The sequence below is a fragment of the Trachurus trachurus genome (assembly GCF_905171665.1).
Source record: "Trachurus trachurus genome assembly, chromosome: 9".
Classification (NCBI taxonomy): domain Eukaryota; kingdom Metazoa; phylum Chordata; class Actinopteri; order Carangiformes; family Carangidae; genus Trachurus; species Trachurus trachurus.
The window spans coordinates 8,112,812-8,129,796 of NC_139895.1; the positions used below are offsets into that span (position 1 = coordinate 8,112,812).

A 16,985-nucleotide genomic window follows, 5' to 3' on the forward strand; every position below is an offset into this window, starting at 1 on the left:
ATCTCAAACAGTTATTTGGGCGTTTTCTTTTGTGATCAACTTTTAAAAATTATTTATTTCATTTGGTTTGGTTTAAAAATGACTAATCAGTCCATACAAATCATGCTTTTAATTGAATATCTTGTGTTCTTAACTGCATATGTAAAGTGTCTTTGAGCTTCTGGAAAAGCGCTTATAAATAAAATTTATTATTATTATTATTATTATTATTATTATTGAACATACAAACAACAAAATCCCAAACAACTACAACTAACAATCATACAAAACAAGACAATGACACAGAAAGGAAAAAAGAAAAAAAGAAAAAACAAGAACAAGAACAAAACAAAACACCATTTCAGCATTCACAGTAATAAGATTTTTTTTTGTCTAATTTTACGTCTGGGATCAACTACATGCAAAAAAAAAAATCAAAGTTGCTTCCTGGCAACGAGAAAAAATAAACAATGCAAGCCACATAGTTTGTATGGCTGTATATTTGATATTTATTGCAAAATTTGAACGGAGTTTGGTGACGATTACCATTAAATTTGGGGCATAACTTATCTGTAATTATTTTTTACATAGATTAAAATTCTTCATTTTTTTTTGTAATTATTATTTTTTTTAAAGAAATATTTTTGGTTGAGGTAAAAAAAAAAAAAAAAAAAAAAAAAAACGGGGGGTAGATGTTGTGTGCGGACCAGGCGAGTACGAGCGGAAGTCGCGTTTGTTGTTCTTCCTTCTGTTTCCGAGACGTTCAGGGTCTGAACGGGTTCAACAGCCGCGTCTGCCTGCATGTCTCCACCGATTCCCCCCATAAACCGTCTTCTACCGCCCCCGAATGAAGGTAACGTGACATTTTACACTCTCTTACCCACGCTGCGGACTCTTTATACCCGGGACTGCCTCGGGTTTAAATGTAAAATCTCACACTTAAATCCCCCTTCTTTTTTTTTTCCTCCTATGGTTGTTGTACCTACTCGCCTTCTTCTTCCTCCGTCCGTAAGTCGCTGCTGAAGCACCGGGCGCAGCGCAAATCCAGCCCCGTGCTTCGAGCTCACTGAGCCGGGGAGAGAGGAGAGAGGAGAGAGGGGGGGGATGGTGGTTGTAACGTTGTTGTATTTTTTATGTTATTTTATTTTATTTTATTTTATTTTAGTGGTGTCAGACCGGGTAGAAACGCGTGTTCACCTCATGGTTGTCAGGTGTGACAGCTGCCGGTGGTGGAGGGGGGTCGAACTTGTCCACCATGGGGCCCATTGCTGCTGCTGCTGCTGCTGCTGGTGTAGTGGTGTAGTATGTAGTGGTGGTGGTGGTGTCTTGTCACTTTTGACATTATGGAGCTATGTTTGGATACTCGGCTGTCAGCTGTCGGTGCAGTTGGCGTGGCTACATTTTTTCCCCCACTTATAATAATAATAATAATAATAGTAATAATAATAATATATACAAATAAATGAAGAGAACTACATGGCTTTGTAAAGAAAGAAAGAAAAACAAAACAAAACACAACATAAAACAACACAGGTCCACCGGTTTCCAAAGCAACAAAAGCAACAGCAACAGACTCAGGGTTTAACCTATAGCCTATAGCTCTGGGAAAAAAAAGAGACCAAACAAGCCCAAATGTTCTTAATAAATCAACATTTTCAACACAAGGACATCTTATCATATTTAATAAAGATTATAAAAACCACTGTTGAGATTAAAAATTGAGATTATTCCACCAACATTGATTTCTGAAATCTTTCATCACATCAGTGTTGTGTGTTTAAAAAAAAAATGACTATGAACTTGTTTTGTTTGCACTATTCAAGGTCTAAATTAAAACACTGGACCTTTTTTTTGTTTGACCAGGTGTCATTTTCTGCAAATAAATGCAATATTTTGGGGAGAAATGTTGTCAGTAGTTTACAGAATAAAACAAAATTGTTCATTAATTTCACTCAAACACATTCCTATAAATACTAAAACCAGAGAAACTGATCATTTTGAAGCATTGGTCTCTTAATTTCTTTCCAGAGCTGTATATAAATATGTGATTGATGTGTGTGTGACATGTTGATATGATATGATCGGGGACATGTGATGATTATGACGACACACACACACACACTCACACAGACTCACAGTCTTCAGTTTCGTGCCTGTCGCCGTGTGATTGTGACACAGAGCCGTGGCCGCAGCAGCAGCAGCAGCCAACAGGCCGTCTGTGTGTGTCTGTGTGTGTGTGTGTGTGTGTGTGTATATCAGCCTGCAGCCGCTGCTGCCGCTTACTTGTGACCCAGTAGTCAGTGTGTAAACAGGTTATGTAAGTCGTCTCCAAACTTATTCACCCTCAGCCAACCTCCGGCGGTGGGAGTAGAGCAGGCAAGTACACTAAAAAAAACTATCAACACAACATGTGAAAGAATAAAATAGAATAAAGTAGAATAAAATAAAATAAAAGGGAAAGTGCAGAATTGAAGAAAGTGTTTGCATTATAATATAAAGGGCTGATGAGGTCATAAATAGCATTAATAACACAGTGTGCAGTCAGCATGTCACCGTAACTAACTGTAATCTGGTTAAACTGTGTTATATCATGCACTGTACAGAAAATATCATTGTTATCACTGCTAATGTGCAATAATATGAACTATCATGCACATTAATCTGTATCTACACTAATGCATGTGTTGTTTGTTGTGTTCACTGCACACCGTCAGGGAGTGGACGTCCACTTATGTAATATAATGACGTATTATGAATGAATTTAAGTCGAAAAGGTCAGAAACTACTTTTCTAATCATAAGAAATGTGTTGTATTTTATAAACTCTTAATGTTTTTGATGTAAATTCAAATCTGCAAACCACCTGTAGCTGTCAGATAAATGTAGTAATAGAGTAAAAAGTGCAATATTTTAGTGGAAATGCTTTTAAATACCTCCAAACTGCACCTAAAAGTTTGATGCACTATAGTTTGTTTTTACTTTTTCCATGTGCACACACGTCCTCAGTTCATGCGCATGGTGTTGAGAGAGATGTGGACAATAACAAAGTTGTGTAATAATAATATTATTTATTTCTGAGCCCTGATTTACTGCTGCAGCTGCTGACGGAGCAGGTGTCGCATTAATCACCAGTGTTTACAATCAAAACTGGAAAAATAGCTGCTGAAGGTGATAATATGTTGTCGAGTTTATGCAGCTAGTCGGAGTGTCATGTTTCTCACACTGTATAGGTTTTTTTTTTAAGTATTTAAGACCAGGTTAGTTGAAAAATGACAAACTTTCCTGGTTCCAGCTGCTCAGATGTGGAAATATGATGCTTTTCTTTTCTTTTCTTTTCTCTACAAGAGTGAAGTGACTTTTTTCCATATTAATGTTGAGACTTAATGGTTAATTAAGGAAATAATCAGCAGTTTATAACAATAATAGTGAGTTTCAGCTGTTAAATTAGACTCTTGACAGATATATACAACAAGCAGCCTGTTCTTCTTATATTCAAATACATTCATGCCTTATATTTTGTGACACGAGGTGTGGTAGTAACAGCGTTGTGTATGTTGTGTTATAATGTCATATGTGTGTAAGCGTGACTGTTTACAACAAGATGACTGTCTGTAGAGTCCAAGTTAGATCAAAGAGCAGCTCTAATTTAATTAAAGTTTGGGTTGAAATCAAAGTAAATCATGATCTGTGGCACCGTGGTTCAACATCTGTGTCACGGAGGTCGAAGCTCTTTAAATCCACACAGCATCTGTGCAAACAGTCGCTTTTTTTCCCTTCCCTGGTGTAAGTCGATATTGATATATCACAATATAACTCAGGTTTAAATTGATAGTTCAACATTTTTGGCAAATTGGCCCATTGCCATAATCCCTATAGTCATAGCAGTAGGTTCGTTACCTTTAATTGTCGGTGCAAGCTATTTTTAGAACGGCGGAGCAGAGCCGCGAGTTGCTCAGAGCTACACTACGGAGGCTCATGGGATTTCTTGGTTTCCCTCATCAAACTCATCAAATACACAATCCAACAACTCCAAAACGCTCTGGTGGACAAGTTGTGACCTGCACATTCACCACGCTATGAGGCAATAATGCAACGTCGTGAGACAGAGTTGTTTTAGATGTAAATTCAGAGACTGCTTGATGAAAAACTGCCCCTGAAGGCAACGAGCATCAGTGGTTTTGCATGAATTTACCTCTAAAACAACTCTCTGTTATTATCTCCGCCAAAATGTTGAACTATCCCTTTAAATGTTCCCTGTTTCTCATAAGTGAGAAGGTTGTTTTTGATTTGAGTTTTTATCTTCTGCAAAACACGGACAAATTAAATCTGTCGACCATGAGAAGTTATGTCGTGATTCATATCTTTATGGTTTTATCACCCAGTCCTGGTTGAACACTGGTTGAACACTGGTTGAACACTGGTTGAACACTGGTGTCTGAAAGTTTTATTCAACCAAGAAAAAGTCGATGATGAAATTTAATCCTGCCTTTTCCTTTTTAAAAACACACATCATCTTGAGGGATGAGATGACGTGGGAAACATTTAACACTGTTGACATCTTCGGTCTCTGTGGTTTGAGACACAGCGTTAACAACACGGGTCCAAACAGCTGCTCAAGAAAAGTCTGATTTCCTTTTTGTCCCTCGTCGTCAACGCATTATTATTTCTGAATCATCATTCACGTGCATCACGAGCAGCGCCTGAGTCTGACCGACGATCAAAGGCGCCGACGTCGACGTGTGGAAGTCAGTTCAGTTGTTCTGGTGGCGGCTCAGTTTCCTCTGCGGCTTCTGGGGCTTTGGCTGCGGCGCTGTGTCGGCCTCATGGTGGGAAATCACCTTCATGCTGCAGCTGCATGCCAGTAAACTGTGTGTGTGTCTGTGTGTGTGTGTGTGTGTGTGTGTGTGGCTGCAGAGGTCACCGGCTGCACACACACACACACACATTTATTTGCTTAAAAAAGGTTTTGCGTAAAAATATCTGCATCTGGAAATAACTTGCAGGTGACTGGAAAATACTTTTTTGGGGGGTTTTGTCTTGTCTGACAGTTATCGAGGCTCGGACTGAGCTAGAGATGAACCTCTGGTGTGTGTGTGTGAGTGTGTTTCTGCAACTAACACACTGATTTTACAACTTTTAGTCACACTTGGCTTTTCAGAGTAAAAGGCAGAAGCCACAGATTTCTCAGCTCAAACTCACTACAGTCAGAACAAGAAGTTGTTTTTCTTTTTGTTGAAGCAATATTAGTTTTTTGATCGATTAGTTAAAGGGACATTGTGTAGGAATTACTCCCATCTAGCGTTGTGGTTGTATATCGCAAGTGACTCAATAGTATTTTTCATGCTGCATTCACCTGAAATTGGGCAGACGGCAGATGGACGACAGCCGCTGCACGTAACGGCATAAACAAGCCTCTATGTAAACAAGTGGTCCGTCAGCACGAGGCAAAACAATACACGTGACAATATGTTGTCATGGCGATGTCATATTGTATATATACACTTCTGTGACTAAAATGACATCTGGTTTGTTACCGACGACGGCCGTCTGCCCGACTGCAGGTGAATGCAGCATCAGTGTAACGCGGTGAGTTTCCGTGGTTTCCTACCGTCACGCTGCCACCGAACGTAAAAACATGGCGACACGACGACATGGCAGCAGCACCGAGCTTACCCGGTCCATGTAGATATGAATGATATGAACGGCTAATTCAGAGCTGAAAGGAACACTTCACTTTGTTGATTGGGGGATTATGTTATTGATGAATGAAAAACATACTTTTGAACGAAATAATCAATTTTCGTGAATAGATAACAGGAGAAGTTACACAATGTCCCTTTAATTGACAGGAAATTAATCAGCCGTGTTAATCAATGATCAATTCATCAGGGAGGGAGGCATTCTCTGGTTATAAGGACTTGCAGCTTGTCCGTCTGTTTTATATCACTGTGAACTGAATATGTTTGCTGCTTTAACATGTTATTTTTTACCAAGTATTTTTTTTTGATTATAAATAAATTATTTCATATCAAATCGCAATTAGGTCACATGATGCTTTAATTATGTTAATATTTATCCATTTTAATCCTTGATGCTCTCTCCCTGTATGAAAAATCTTTTAATCAGTGGATAATGTTTGTTGTCTTGTCACTATTAGTTACTCTGACAATTATCTTCTTGATTAATAGATTAGTCATTATGGCGCCACATCGTTATGTTCTAGATCTTAAAAGTGGATTTTTCATTGTTTTTTATGACAAAAAGTTGAAAAACTCACATTTCTTAACTGTTTCTCATTTTTAATTCTCTTAATAAAAAGCAGGTGCCACCTAAATGAAATCATGAAATCAAACTAAACCCTGTCTCTCTGCTCTGTGTGTTTCAGATTAACAGGTATGCCAAAGGAAAAATATGATCCCCCAGATCCCCGCAGATGTTACACCATCATGTCGGCCGAGGAGGCGGCGAATGGGAAGAAGTCCTACTGGGCCGAGCTGGAGATATCTGGTCAGTCCAACTAATCCCCCCACCCCCTCTCCCTCTCCTCCTCCCCCTCTGCACCTGTAACCCTAGAAACAGGTCAGGACGGTCCAGTGTGTCGTGTCGTTTCCTGTTTGCTGGCTCCAGTTCTGCGGGACAGGAAGTCGCCGGTGTTTCACATGTGTTGATGCAAACTGCTCCCTAACGTCGTGTTGTGTTGCGGAGCAGCACAGCTGAGCCGCACATGAATCGATAATGACAAATTAATGAGTTGCAGTCTTGGTGACAAAACAAATCTGCTCTCCCTGACCTGTTGTTGATCCAACCAGTTCAAGATTAAGGGATAGTAGTTCAACATTTTGGCAAATTGGCCCATAATCCCTATATAGCAGTAGGTTCGTTACCTTTAATTGTCGGTGCAAGCTATTATTAGAACGGCGGAGCAGAGCCGCGAGCTGCTCAGAGCTACGCTATGGAGGCTCATCATGGGATTTCTTGGTTTCCCTCATCAAACTCATCAAATACACAATCCAACAACTCCAAAACGCTCTGGTGGACAAGTTGTGACCTGCACATTCACCACGCTATGAGATAATAACAGAACGTTACCAGACAGAGTTGTTTTAGAGGTAAATACAGAGACTGCTGCTGAAAAACTGCCCCCAATGGGAATGCACATCAGCGTTTTTGCATAAATGTACCTCTAAAACAACTCTGTCTGGTAACGTTCTGTTATTATCTCATAGTGTGGTGAATGTGCAGGTCACAACTTGTCCACCAGAGCGTTTTGGAGTTGTTGGATTGTGTATTTGATGAGTTTGATGAGGGAAACCAAGAAATCCCATGAGCCTCCGTAGCGTAGCTCTGAGCAGCTCATGGCTCTGCTCCGCCGTTCTAAAAATAGCTTGCACCGACAAATAAAGATAACGAACCTACTGCTATGACTATAGGGATTATGGCAATGGGCCGATTTGCCAAAATGTTGAACTATCCCTTTAAATTACAGAAGAAATCTGTGAAGTGAATGGACAGCTTCAGACTCAGTGACAAGAGGTTCACACTTGAATGGATGTGAAACTGAAAGAAATGTTAATGATTAAACTCCCTCAGGTTGATGAAGTTAATGATTAACAACAGGTTTCTATTGTAGTTTCCTCATATCAAATGATAAGTTACTGTCGTTTAGCTCTGATGTAATGGAGGCTGTTGAAGAAAAAAGCTCTGTATTGAAGTGCAGTAACAGATCCCAGAGCTGTCTGGTTTTAATTGGAGGTTTTAGTGACACATCATGTTGTGGGTTTTTCACAGTGAAAACAATTTTATCCTGTCTGAAAATCTGAATTTATTTCTTTTGGTTTTTGGCACAAAAAAAACACCCAAATTATTGTGGTTTCAATGGAAACCAGCATCTTTTAAAAAAAAAAGAAAAAGAAAAAGCTTATTCACATCCGCTTTCAATAGAAGTCCAATGAAGTGAAGTGAGTCTGTTTTGAGTTGTGTGTTTAACAATTGTACCTGTGTGTGTGTGTGTGTGTGTGTGTGTGTGTGTGTGTGTGTGTGTGTGTGTGTGTGTGTGTGTGTGTGTGTGTGCAGGGCGTGTGAGGAGTCTGAGCAGCACGTTGTGGACGCTCACCCACCTGACGGCGCTGCACATCAACGACAACAACCTGAGCCGCATCCCGCCGGACATCGCCAAGCTGCCCCACCTGGTCTACCTGAACCTGTCGTCCAATAAGCTCCGCAGCCTGCCCGCCGAACTGGGCAACATGGTCTCACTCAGGTGGGTCGGTGGCGGTGGTGATAATGACGCGTTCAGGGACAGCGCGGTGGAATACCGTAAACATCTCCACTTAGACATCCTGGATTTTCAAAACAAGAGGGCGAGAAAGAAAAACTGATCATTATATGTTAGAGAGTTGCTCTATATTCTGCAGTAATAGCATCACAGTATATTTCACACTGCAATAGGTACATTGTCTTTCAATATATTAAAGGGATACTTCACCCAAAATTGATAATTCACCAATTTTCTACTCACCGTCATGCCAAGGAAGGGTTTGGAGAACTTTCAGAGTCATCAAAACGCTTTAGGAGTTCCAGGGGGGGTCCGGCTGGCTACAGATTTTCATATAATGGCGGCGGATAGAGTTCACTTTTGAATCGTCCAAAACACACACTATGAAACATCCAGATACCTCCATACTGCTCGTCTGTACTGACCCAAGTGTCCTGAAGCCACCACATGGAAAAGTTGTTCAGAAAAAATTAATGTGATCTGTGTTTTTATCCTTGTTGTAGCAGTAGCTCCTAGTGGCTCTGTTGATGTTTGTGCACATGCGCAAGATGTTCGTTGGTCGTTGTAAACCATTGGATGTATGATGTCAACACGGAAGAACATCTGGCAGCAAATCTCGCGCAGCCACTGGGAGCTACTGCTACAACAAGGATAAAAACAGAGATCAAATTAATTTTTTCAAAACAACTTTTTCATGTGGCGGCTTCAGGACACTTGGGTCAGTACAGACGAGCAGTATGGAGGTATCTGGATGTTTCATAGTGTGTGTTTTGGACGATTCAAAGGTGAACTCTATCCGCCGCCATATATGAAAACCCGTTGCCATCCGGACCCCCCCTGGAACTCCAAAAGCGTTTTGATGACTCTTCCTTGGCATGACGGTGAGTAGAAAATTGCTGAATTACCGATTTTGGGTGAAGTGTCCCTTTAATGATAATATAAATTTAAGTACAAGACAAATCTGCTTATTACCAGGTGACACTGTCCACAATGGCCCAGTACAACCAGGACTTTTTAAAGCATCGACTGCCTCAGTGCAGGAGATGAGTTAGTGGACGTAGTAAACTGTTAAAAAAAAAACATCCAAAGATTTCCTCTTTTTCCTCCCAATGTTGTGACCTTCAGCTTTGACTCATTTATTCAAAGCCAAATATAAATGACGTTCGGCAAAACACAAAAAGAGGAACTCGCTACTTTAAAAAAACACATTGAAACTTTTCCACTGAATTTAAATAACTCTGGCGTACGACTGTGGAGTTTGTCCTCTGTCATGCACGTTAGCGGAAAGGAAAGCAGTTTCTTTTGTTTTGTTTTTATTTTTCTAAAGCAGACTTGAAAACAGTTGAGCCCGTCCTTTAAACGTGCGTACGCCTTTTTTGTTCTGTGATGATGTGGAAGCCAACAAGCGGCACATCAGGAAACAGGGTAATCTGTAATTATTCCATTAATGCTGTTTGCACAGGACAAATATGAGCTGTTGTTTGAAGTAAATGGATGTGGTCGCAGCAGCAGCAGCAGCAGCAGTGAAGCTTTCAGACTTGGTATGAATGTTTGATGTAGCCTACGACCGATGGTATCGGCCGATGACTTAATGAACGAGGCCCATTGTCTCTGCTGCTGCGTTTGGATAATTCTTCATTTAAATGGGAAGCAAACAAATTCGGCCTCATGTTCGTTGGCGTTTGTCCACTTGCTTGAAGTTGACATAAAGGATTCAATTTCACTAATGACACACAGAGCGTTTTTCTTTTCTTTTTTTTTGTAGACTATGTGTATTATAGTCTCCGGGGAGGAAAAGTAGATAATTCATTCAACGGGTTTATGTGACAGAAGAATCCCATAGACAAAAAAAAACACACACACACACAGTGATCCAACACTCTGAGGGAAAAGTGGAAGATTTTACAACAAACATGTGGGTGAGAGTAGTTTTATACTGTTGGGCTCTGAAAAGCATCTCGCCTTAAAAACTGACAATGGCACCCAAAAAAAAGACGAGCAAAGGCGCATTTTCACTGAGAGACTAAAAGTGAAGTGACAACAAAGCAGAAGATGTTTTTTGACACCAGTAAAAAAAAAAGAAAAAGCACAAGGAGTAACCCACAAAAGAGAAGTTTGTGAAGAAAAGAAAAGACGGAAACACAAAACACTGACATCTGTGTCCGTTTGTTGCAGGGAATTGCTTTTAAACAACAATCTTTTGCGAGTTCTGCCTTATGAACTTGGGAGGCTTTTCCAGTTACAAACCCTGGGGCTAAAAGGTGAGTGTTTACTATGATCCCTCTCTACCCATTTTATTGGACTTGGTGGTTAGTTTTATATTCTTGATTGTATTCTTCTGACATCTTTAATTTACCACTGTACCACTTACTATCAGAAAACACAGAGATTAGGTGAATCTTGTGGTTTGTAGTGCAGGCATGTGGCTGGAAATATAAGGATGATCAGACCACAATTTTTAAATTTAAAATTTTTCACATTATAGAAAGGTAGATGTTTGTATTAAAGCTCCATACAGTATAAAGGTAGATGTTTGTGTTAAAGCTCCATACAGTATAAAGGTAGATGTTTGTGTTGAAGCTCCATACAGTATAAAGGTAGATGTTTGTGTTAAAGCTCCATACAGTATAAAGGTAGATGTTTGTGTTGAAGCTCCATACAGTATAAAGGTAGATGTTTGTGTTAAAGCTCCATACGGTATAAAGGTAGATGTTTGTATTAAAGCTCCATACAGTATAAAGGTAGATGTTTGTGTTAAAGCTCCATACAGTATAAAGGTAGATGTTTGTGTTAAAGCTCCATACAGTATAAAGGTAGATGTCCATGTGTAGTGTGATTATAAAGCAGCTCTAGGTTCTATATTAATACTGTGAAAGTATCAAAGCCTCAGTCCACAGAGAAATGCACACAGCCTGTATTCAGAAACTGAGCCTTAAAACCAGCCACTTTGTGATGTCACAACAAAGCAGTCACCCAAAGCCCCGCCCACCACACCACCACCATCCAGTGTTTTATTCTGAAATCTGCTGCAAATTTGAACCTAATCGATATCACAAACCCAACATCAGTCATATCAGGAGTTTTTGTGTGTGAAGGCAAAAACATTTTTTTTATATATATATATATAAAGAAAGCGTTTAATTGAGTTTCTGTTTGTATTATGCTTCTTTTATTCTTTTTTTTTTCATTTGAAGGTTTTGATTGGTTGTTTTGCAGGAAACCCTTTGTCCCAAGACATCCTCAATCTGTACCAGGAGCCGGACGGAACCAGAAAGCTTTTGAACTACATGCTCGACAATCTCGCAGGTAAATGGCCCTCACCAACGCAACGTCACCTGACCACACACGCAGCCGTTTATCAGAGCTCATGCATTATTTAACCTGCGGTTTATTGTGAACCTCAGCACGGCAGGTACTGTATATAATAGCAGGTATGCCATTGTGTTTGCCGTGGACAAATGAACACTAATCCTCGTTCTCCCGCTGTCCTGAACCTGTCTCCAGTGCACCCGGAGCAGCTGCCCCAAAGACCTTGGATCACTCTGAAAGAGCGAGACCAAATGATCCCCTCAGGTAAGGGAGGGAAGTCTCTGTTTGTTTAGACGTTATTGATCTGACTATCTATATTTGTTTTACTTTAAGTGTGAAAGTATCAAAAGCCTCAGTCCACACAGAGAAATGCACACGGCCTGTACGGAGAAACTGAGCCTTGATACCAGCCGTCAGGACTTCCTGTCACTTTGTGATGTCACAACAACGCTGGGCTCACCATCCAACACCTGCAGAATAATTTGGTTTCTCTGAGTGATTTATCTAGGGGTGGGAATCTTTTACTATCTCACGATTCGATTCGATTCTGATTTTTGGGGCTACGATTCGATTCAAAATCGATTTTCATTTCAAAACGATTTGATTCCTAATGATTTGCTGCTTCAGTCTGTCGGTGTGCAAACTAAGGATCCTCATGATCTACTCCAGTCTGCTTTGCAAGACATAATGACTAAAGTGTCTTTTTTTCACATTTATTGAGTTTTAAACATTTATCCATGCTTAGATGGAATTGTTGAAACTGTTGCATAAAAGCAATATCACATATTGCTTAAGTAACAAAATTAAGTGCCTCTTTTTAAGAAAATATTGTAGTTAAACATGCTGCCTTTTAAATTCTAAGGAAATGGAGGCCGACAGCCAGCAGATTTGTTTCATTTTTTTTATTTTTTAAAATCGATTTTGGGACATTTTATATCGATTCTGAATCGTATTAAATGAGAATTGCGACTATTATGTGAATCAATTTTCATCAGAAGAGAGACTCAGAGCCTCCTCTGTTCTGATTGGCTTATATCAATGCTGATTATCTCGTTTGGCTTTGCAGCAATCAGACGCTGCTTTACTCCCAAACAGCCACGTTCAGTCTCGTCCTGATCTTTTTCTTTCCAAGTCACAGAACAGTCAGTTTTCTGTGTTTACTTCACTGTCGACATTTCACTGTTTTAATTTTGTGATTTGATAGTTTGTTTGTTGTTTTCCTCGTCACTTGCCAACATGCGAAGCCGCCCAGTGTTTCACAGCTTTCAACATTGGCTGTCACTTTGTCCTGAAAGTAAATGAAAGGAAGAAAAATAAAACACTTAAGAGACTAATTGGAGCAGAGATGTAAGAGATTTATGTGGTTGTTGTTGCATTGGATTAATAACAAAAACATTGTCTTTATTCAACACATTTAAACAGCAAAAGATGAATTCAAAAGACAGCATGTGTAGGAACAACACACTGAGACATAAAAGGTTGAAAAATGAAAACAGCCTTTTCTGTTTCAAATGTGAGCGCAAAATGAAACCGAACCAAGAGACTGTGCTTAAAGCAACATCTGCTAGATAAAGTGCTACATGTTTTTAAATCAACATTTCATTTCTAGCCTTGGGAGTGTCATGACCTCCCCTTTGTCATTTCACACATGAGATAAAATGTTCCAGCCTAATATAAAATATATATATTTAGAGATAATCCCCAGCATTTGCACATAGTAAATGCTTAAAAAACTTTTTTTTAGATTTGCTGTTCTACTGTAGGTATTTAAATTATTCTGTATTTCCTGTGTGTCCGTCTTCTCCTGCAGCCACGTTCACGGTCATGTGCTACAACGTGCTGTGCGACAAGTACGCCACGCGACAGCTGTACGGCTACTGTCCGTCCTGGGCCCTCAACTGGGAGTACAGGAAGAAAGGCATCATGGAGGAGATCACCAGCTGTGACGCCGACATCATCAGCCTGCAGGTAAAAGACCGACGCCACAGGTGGAGGAGGAAGATTGTCTTCCTGTTCCTCTTAACTGAAAGCTCAAACTTCCAGTGAAACACACAGAAAGCAGGCTTCTGTTATTGTTTCTATGTGAGTATTTATGTCATTTTAAGTGAAAATGAACAAAGGGAATCTCTTACTGTGATCATGTTCCTTCTAGGGAAACAGTCTTATTGAAATGTGCGGTACTTTTTGATCACCTTTCCTTTCACATACCTGCTTCCTGTCACTGTGAGTTTAAAGAGGAACTAAGCAGGATTTTCCCATGGCTATGCTACATTTTTACCTTAATTAAAAAGCTCCGGAGTAATTGTCATAGTTAACTACATGACTTGTGACTTGTTACGAGTGAGAACGGAGGCTCTTTGCCTTCCACCTAGCATCTCATGGCTGAAAACCAACCTTAAGGAAAGTCCAGGGGATTCATCTTCTGGTTGAATCAAATCTGACAGTAATCTACCGTAAAAGTGGGTCAAATGTTCTAGCCTGAACCAAAGTTGGTGGGTGGATTGACTGACACACCTAGGGCTACAGAGTTTAAACCCCACAGGATCCATACAGGTAGTTTTCAGTGGACAAACTTAGGCCTACTATGTACATCTATTTTAATTTGGCATTGAGCCTCTTATAAATGTTCATTTTTTTCCTAGTTCTTTTAAAATAAATTCTGTCTGACTCTGAAAAGATCTGTCAACTTTTCCATAATGAAAACGTCCTGGACAGTTTCCAGCCACTGTGTCTGATTTGATGCGTTTACATTCGGCCAGTTTCTTGTTAGTGGTTTTCTCATTTCCTGCAGGTCCAACTTTGGTCGTGTCCTCTCAGATCACAGGATAAACGTTGGGATTATATTTGGAAAAATACTTTTCAACAACCTCCATAAGATTTTCCCAATATAACCTCATCTTTGTGCGTTTACTGAAAGTGTGTGATCATTGCCTGCTGCATCATTCTTGTGTTATTTGAATCTTTAAACCTGTTTCCTCCTGAAAGCTTCGTAGAAAGCCGAGTCGGGCTGAGACTCCCGCTGTGTGCTCGCCGCATCCACAATCGACCCAAGCGCCTTATTTGAAGTTTTGTCTTGTTTCCGTCCTCATCTCTTTTTGTAAAGGAGTCTCCTCCCGCTGACTTCTAATGAACAGCATCGGCTCTGCTGGGTCTTTCAGTCTCTTCACTACTGTAAATATCAGTGTCAGTGTCAGCTGCTCGCATTGACTCGCAGCGTCCGACCGTTCTCCATCGACACAACAACAGAGCCATTGTCTACTGCCACAGATAAAGAGGCAGACGCATCACTGATTAACTGGTGCCGGTCCTTGGGGGTTGGGATACCGTGTTTACTTTCCTTTGATTGGAAAGCCCCATATTTGATGTTAATAATATCACTTCAGAGAAATTCACCGCCGTGTTTAATCACCTTCCACGCTACCTGGAGGTTTTTTTGGGAACATTTTGGATCTGAAAAACTTTTAAAAAATCAGGAAAATCCCAGGAAAGAAAGAAAGAGAGTGTAAGGGGGTTAACTTGACTTCCATATTCCACAATCTTATGATGGAGATAATGTGCCGACATTGTACAGTATGTTCCCACATCTCTTGTTGTATGTCAAATGATACTGAAGGATGTTATTGAGCTCCATAGGAAACAACGATGTCCTTCATGGACTTGGATAAAAATTCAAATCCACCTGTGACATGTAAAGTTATATACAGTAGAAGATACTCTGTCAAAATGTATAATGGGAACTTCACTTATCAAGCAGAATATTTAAAAGAGAAACTGAGTGAACATGAAAAACATTCTGTCTGAAAATGTCTTGGTCGATTTTTTATTTCATCTTCAGAGGACAGATCACTGAGATACTGATAAAACCTCTCTGACACCACGACACAAACGTTTCATGGTTTCTCTCTTTTCTCTCTTTTCTGGCCCTGTGTGCTGCAGGAGGTGGAGACGGAGCAGTACTACACCATGTTTCTGGAAACGCTAAAGGAGCGCGGCTACGACGGCTACTTCTGTCCAAAGTCTCGTGCCAAACTGGTGTCTGAACAGGAGAGGAAGCACGTGGACGGCTGCGCTGTCTTCTTCAAGACCGAGAAGTGAGTTTAACCTTCTGTGCTTCACAGGTGTTGGTAGGTTGGTAGGTTTGTTTGTTTTTGCGCTGCTCGGACAAACAAGAGTGTTTGCTGTGTGAAATTAGACGATATTCCTGGAGGCGGAGCTTTACATAAATTGATTTGAAACTGACAGACCATGTAGTGATTGTTAGTGGTGATACCTACGCTGTGTTTCCTTGGAAAAGCTGAGAGATTTTAAAGGGATGCTTCACCCAAAATCGATAATTCACCAATTTTCTACTCACCGTCATGCCAAGGAAGGGTTTGGAGAACTTTCAGAGTCATCAAAATGCTTTAGGAGTTCCAGGGGGGTCCGGCTGGCAACGGATTTTCATATAATGGTGTTGGATAGAGTTCACTTTTGAATGGTCCAAAACACACACTATGAAACATCCAGATACCTCCATACTGCTCGTCTGTACTGACCCAAGTGTCCTGAAGCCGCCACATGGAAAAGTTGTTCGGAAATTTTTTTTTTGATCTTTGTTTTTAGCCTTATTTTAGCAGTAGCTGCACAAGATGGGCAAGATTTGCTGTGAGATGTTCGTTGGTCGTTGTAAACCATTGGATATATGATGTAAACACAACAATATCTCGGAGCAAATCTCTCGCTGCCACTGGGAGCTACTGCTACAACAAGGATAAAAACAGAGATCACATTAATTTTTTTCAAACAACTTTTTCATGTGGCGGCTTCAGGACACTTGGGTCAGTACAGACGAGCAGTATGGAGGTATCTGGATGTTTCATAGTGTGTGTTTTGGACCAAACAAAAGTGAACTCTATGCACCGCCATTATATGAAAACCCGTTGCCAGTCGGACCCCCCCTGGAACTCCTAAAGCGTTTTGATGACTTTTGAGTTCTCTAAACCCTTCCTTGGCATGACGATGGTGGGTAGAAAATTGGTGAATTATCATTTTTGGGTGTAGTATCCCTTTAACTCTAGAAGAGAGTCCGTCTAACAGTCCTCTGTTGCCGCTCCTGCAGGTTTACAATGGTGCAGAAACACACTGTGGAGTTCAACCAGGTGGCGATGGCCAACTCGGAGGGCTCGGAGGTCATGCTGAACAGAGTGATGACCAAAGACAACATCGGGGTGGCCGTGCTGCTCGAGGTCAACAAGGACGTGTTCTCCGGTGGTAAGAGTATCCCTTTAACTCTAAAGATGGCTGTCTCATTGAGCTGTGATCCATAGCAATGCATTAAGTATCCCAGCAGCCTCCCAGAGCAGGACTTTTATTTAGCTATCAATTAATTATCTCAATGTAGAACATCTCATAAAGGGGCATTTATGGCTTGTTGAGCCTGATTA

At 40.5% G+C, this 16,985-nt stretch overlaps 1 protein-coding gene across 2 annotated transcripts in view; it reads left to right on the forward strand.

The window, feature by feature from the left end:
- The first annotated feature begins 681 nt into the window (after positions 1–681).
- The window catches only part of cnot6l (CCR4-NOT transcription complex, subunit 6-like), a 29,070-nt gene continuing 12,766 nt past the window's right edge, over positions 682–16,985 (forward strand). For both annotated transcript variants that reach the window (XR_014595654.1, XM_083979927.1), the window contains exons 1-9: positions 682–832; positions 6,364–6,485; positions 8,052–8,238; positions 10,429–10,514; positions 11,470–11,559; positions 11,758–11,826; positions 13,373–13,530; positions 15,499–15,653; positions 16,661–16,812. Coding sequence is in view for 1 of the 2 variants with exons in the window: in XM_083979927.1 (XP_083836053.1) it covers positions 6,374–6,485; positions 8,052–8,238; positions 10,429–10,514; positions 11,470–11,559; positions 11,758–11,826; positions 13,373–13,530; positions 15,499–15,653; positions 16,661–16,812 (1,009 nt within the window). In the remaining variant the exon portion in view is untranslated. The remainder of the gene's footprint in view (positions 833–6,363; positions 6,486–8,051; positions 8,239–10,428; positions 10,515–11,469; positions 11,560–11,757; positions 11,827–13,372; positions 13,531–15,498; positions 15,654–16,660; positions 16,813–16,985) is intronic.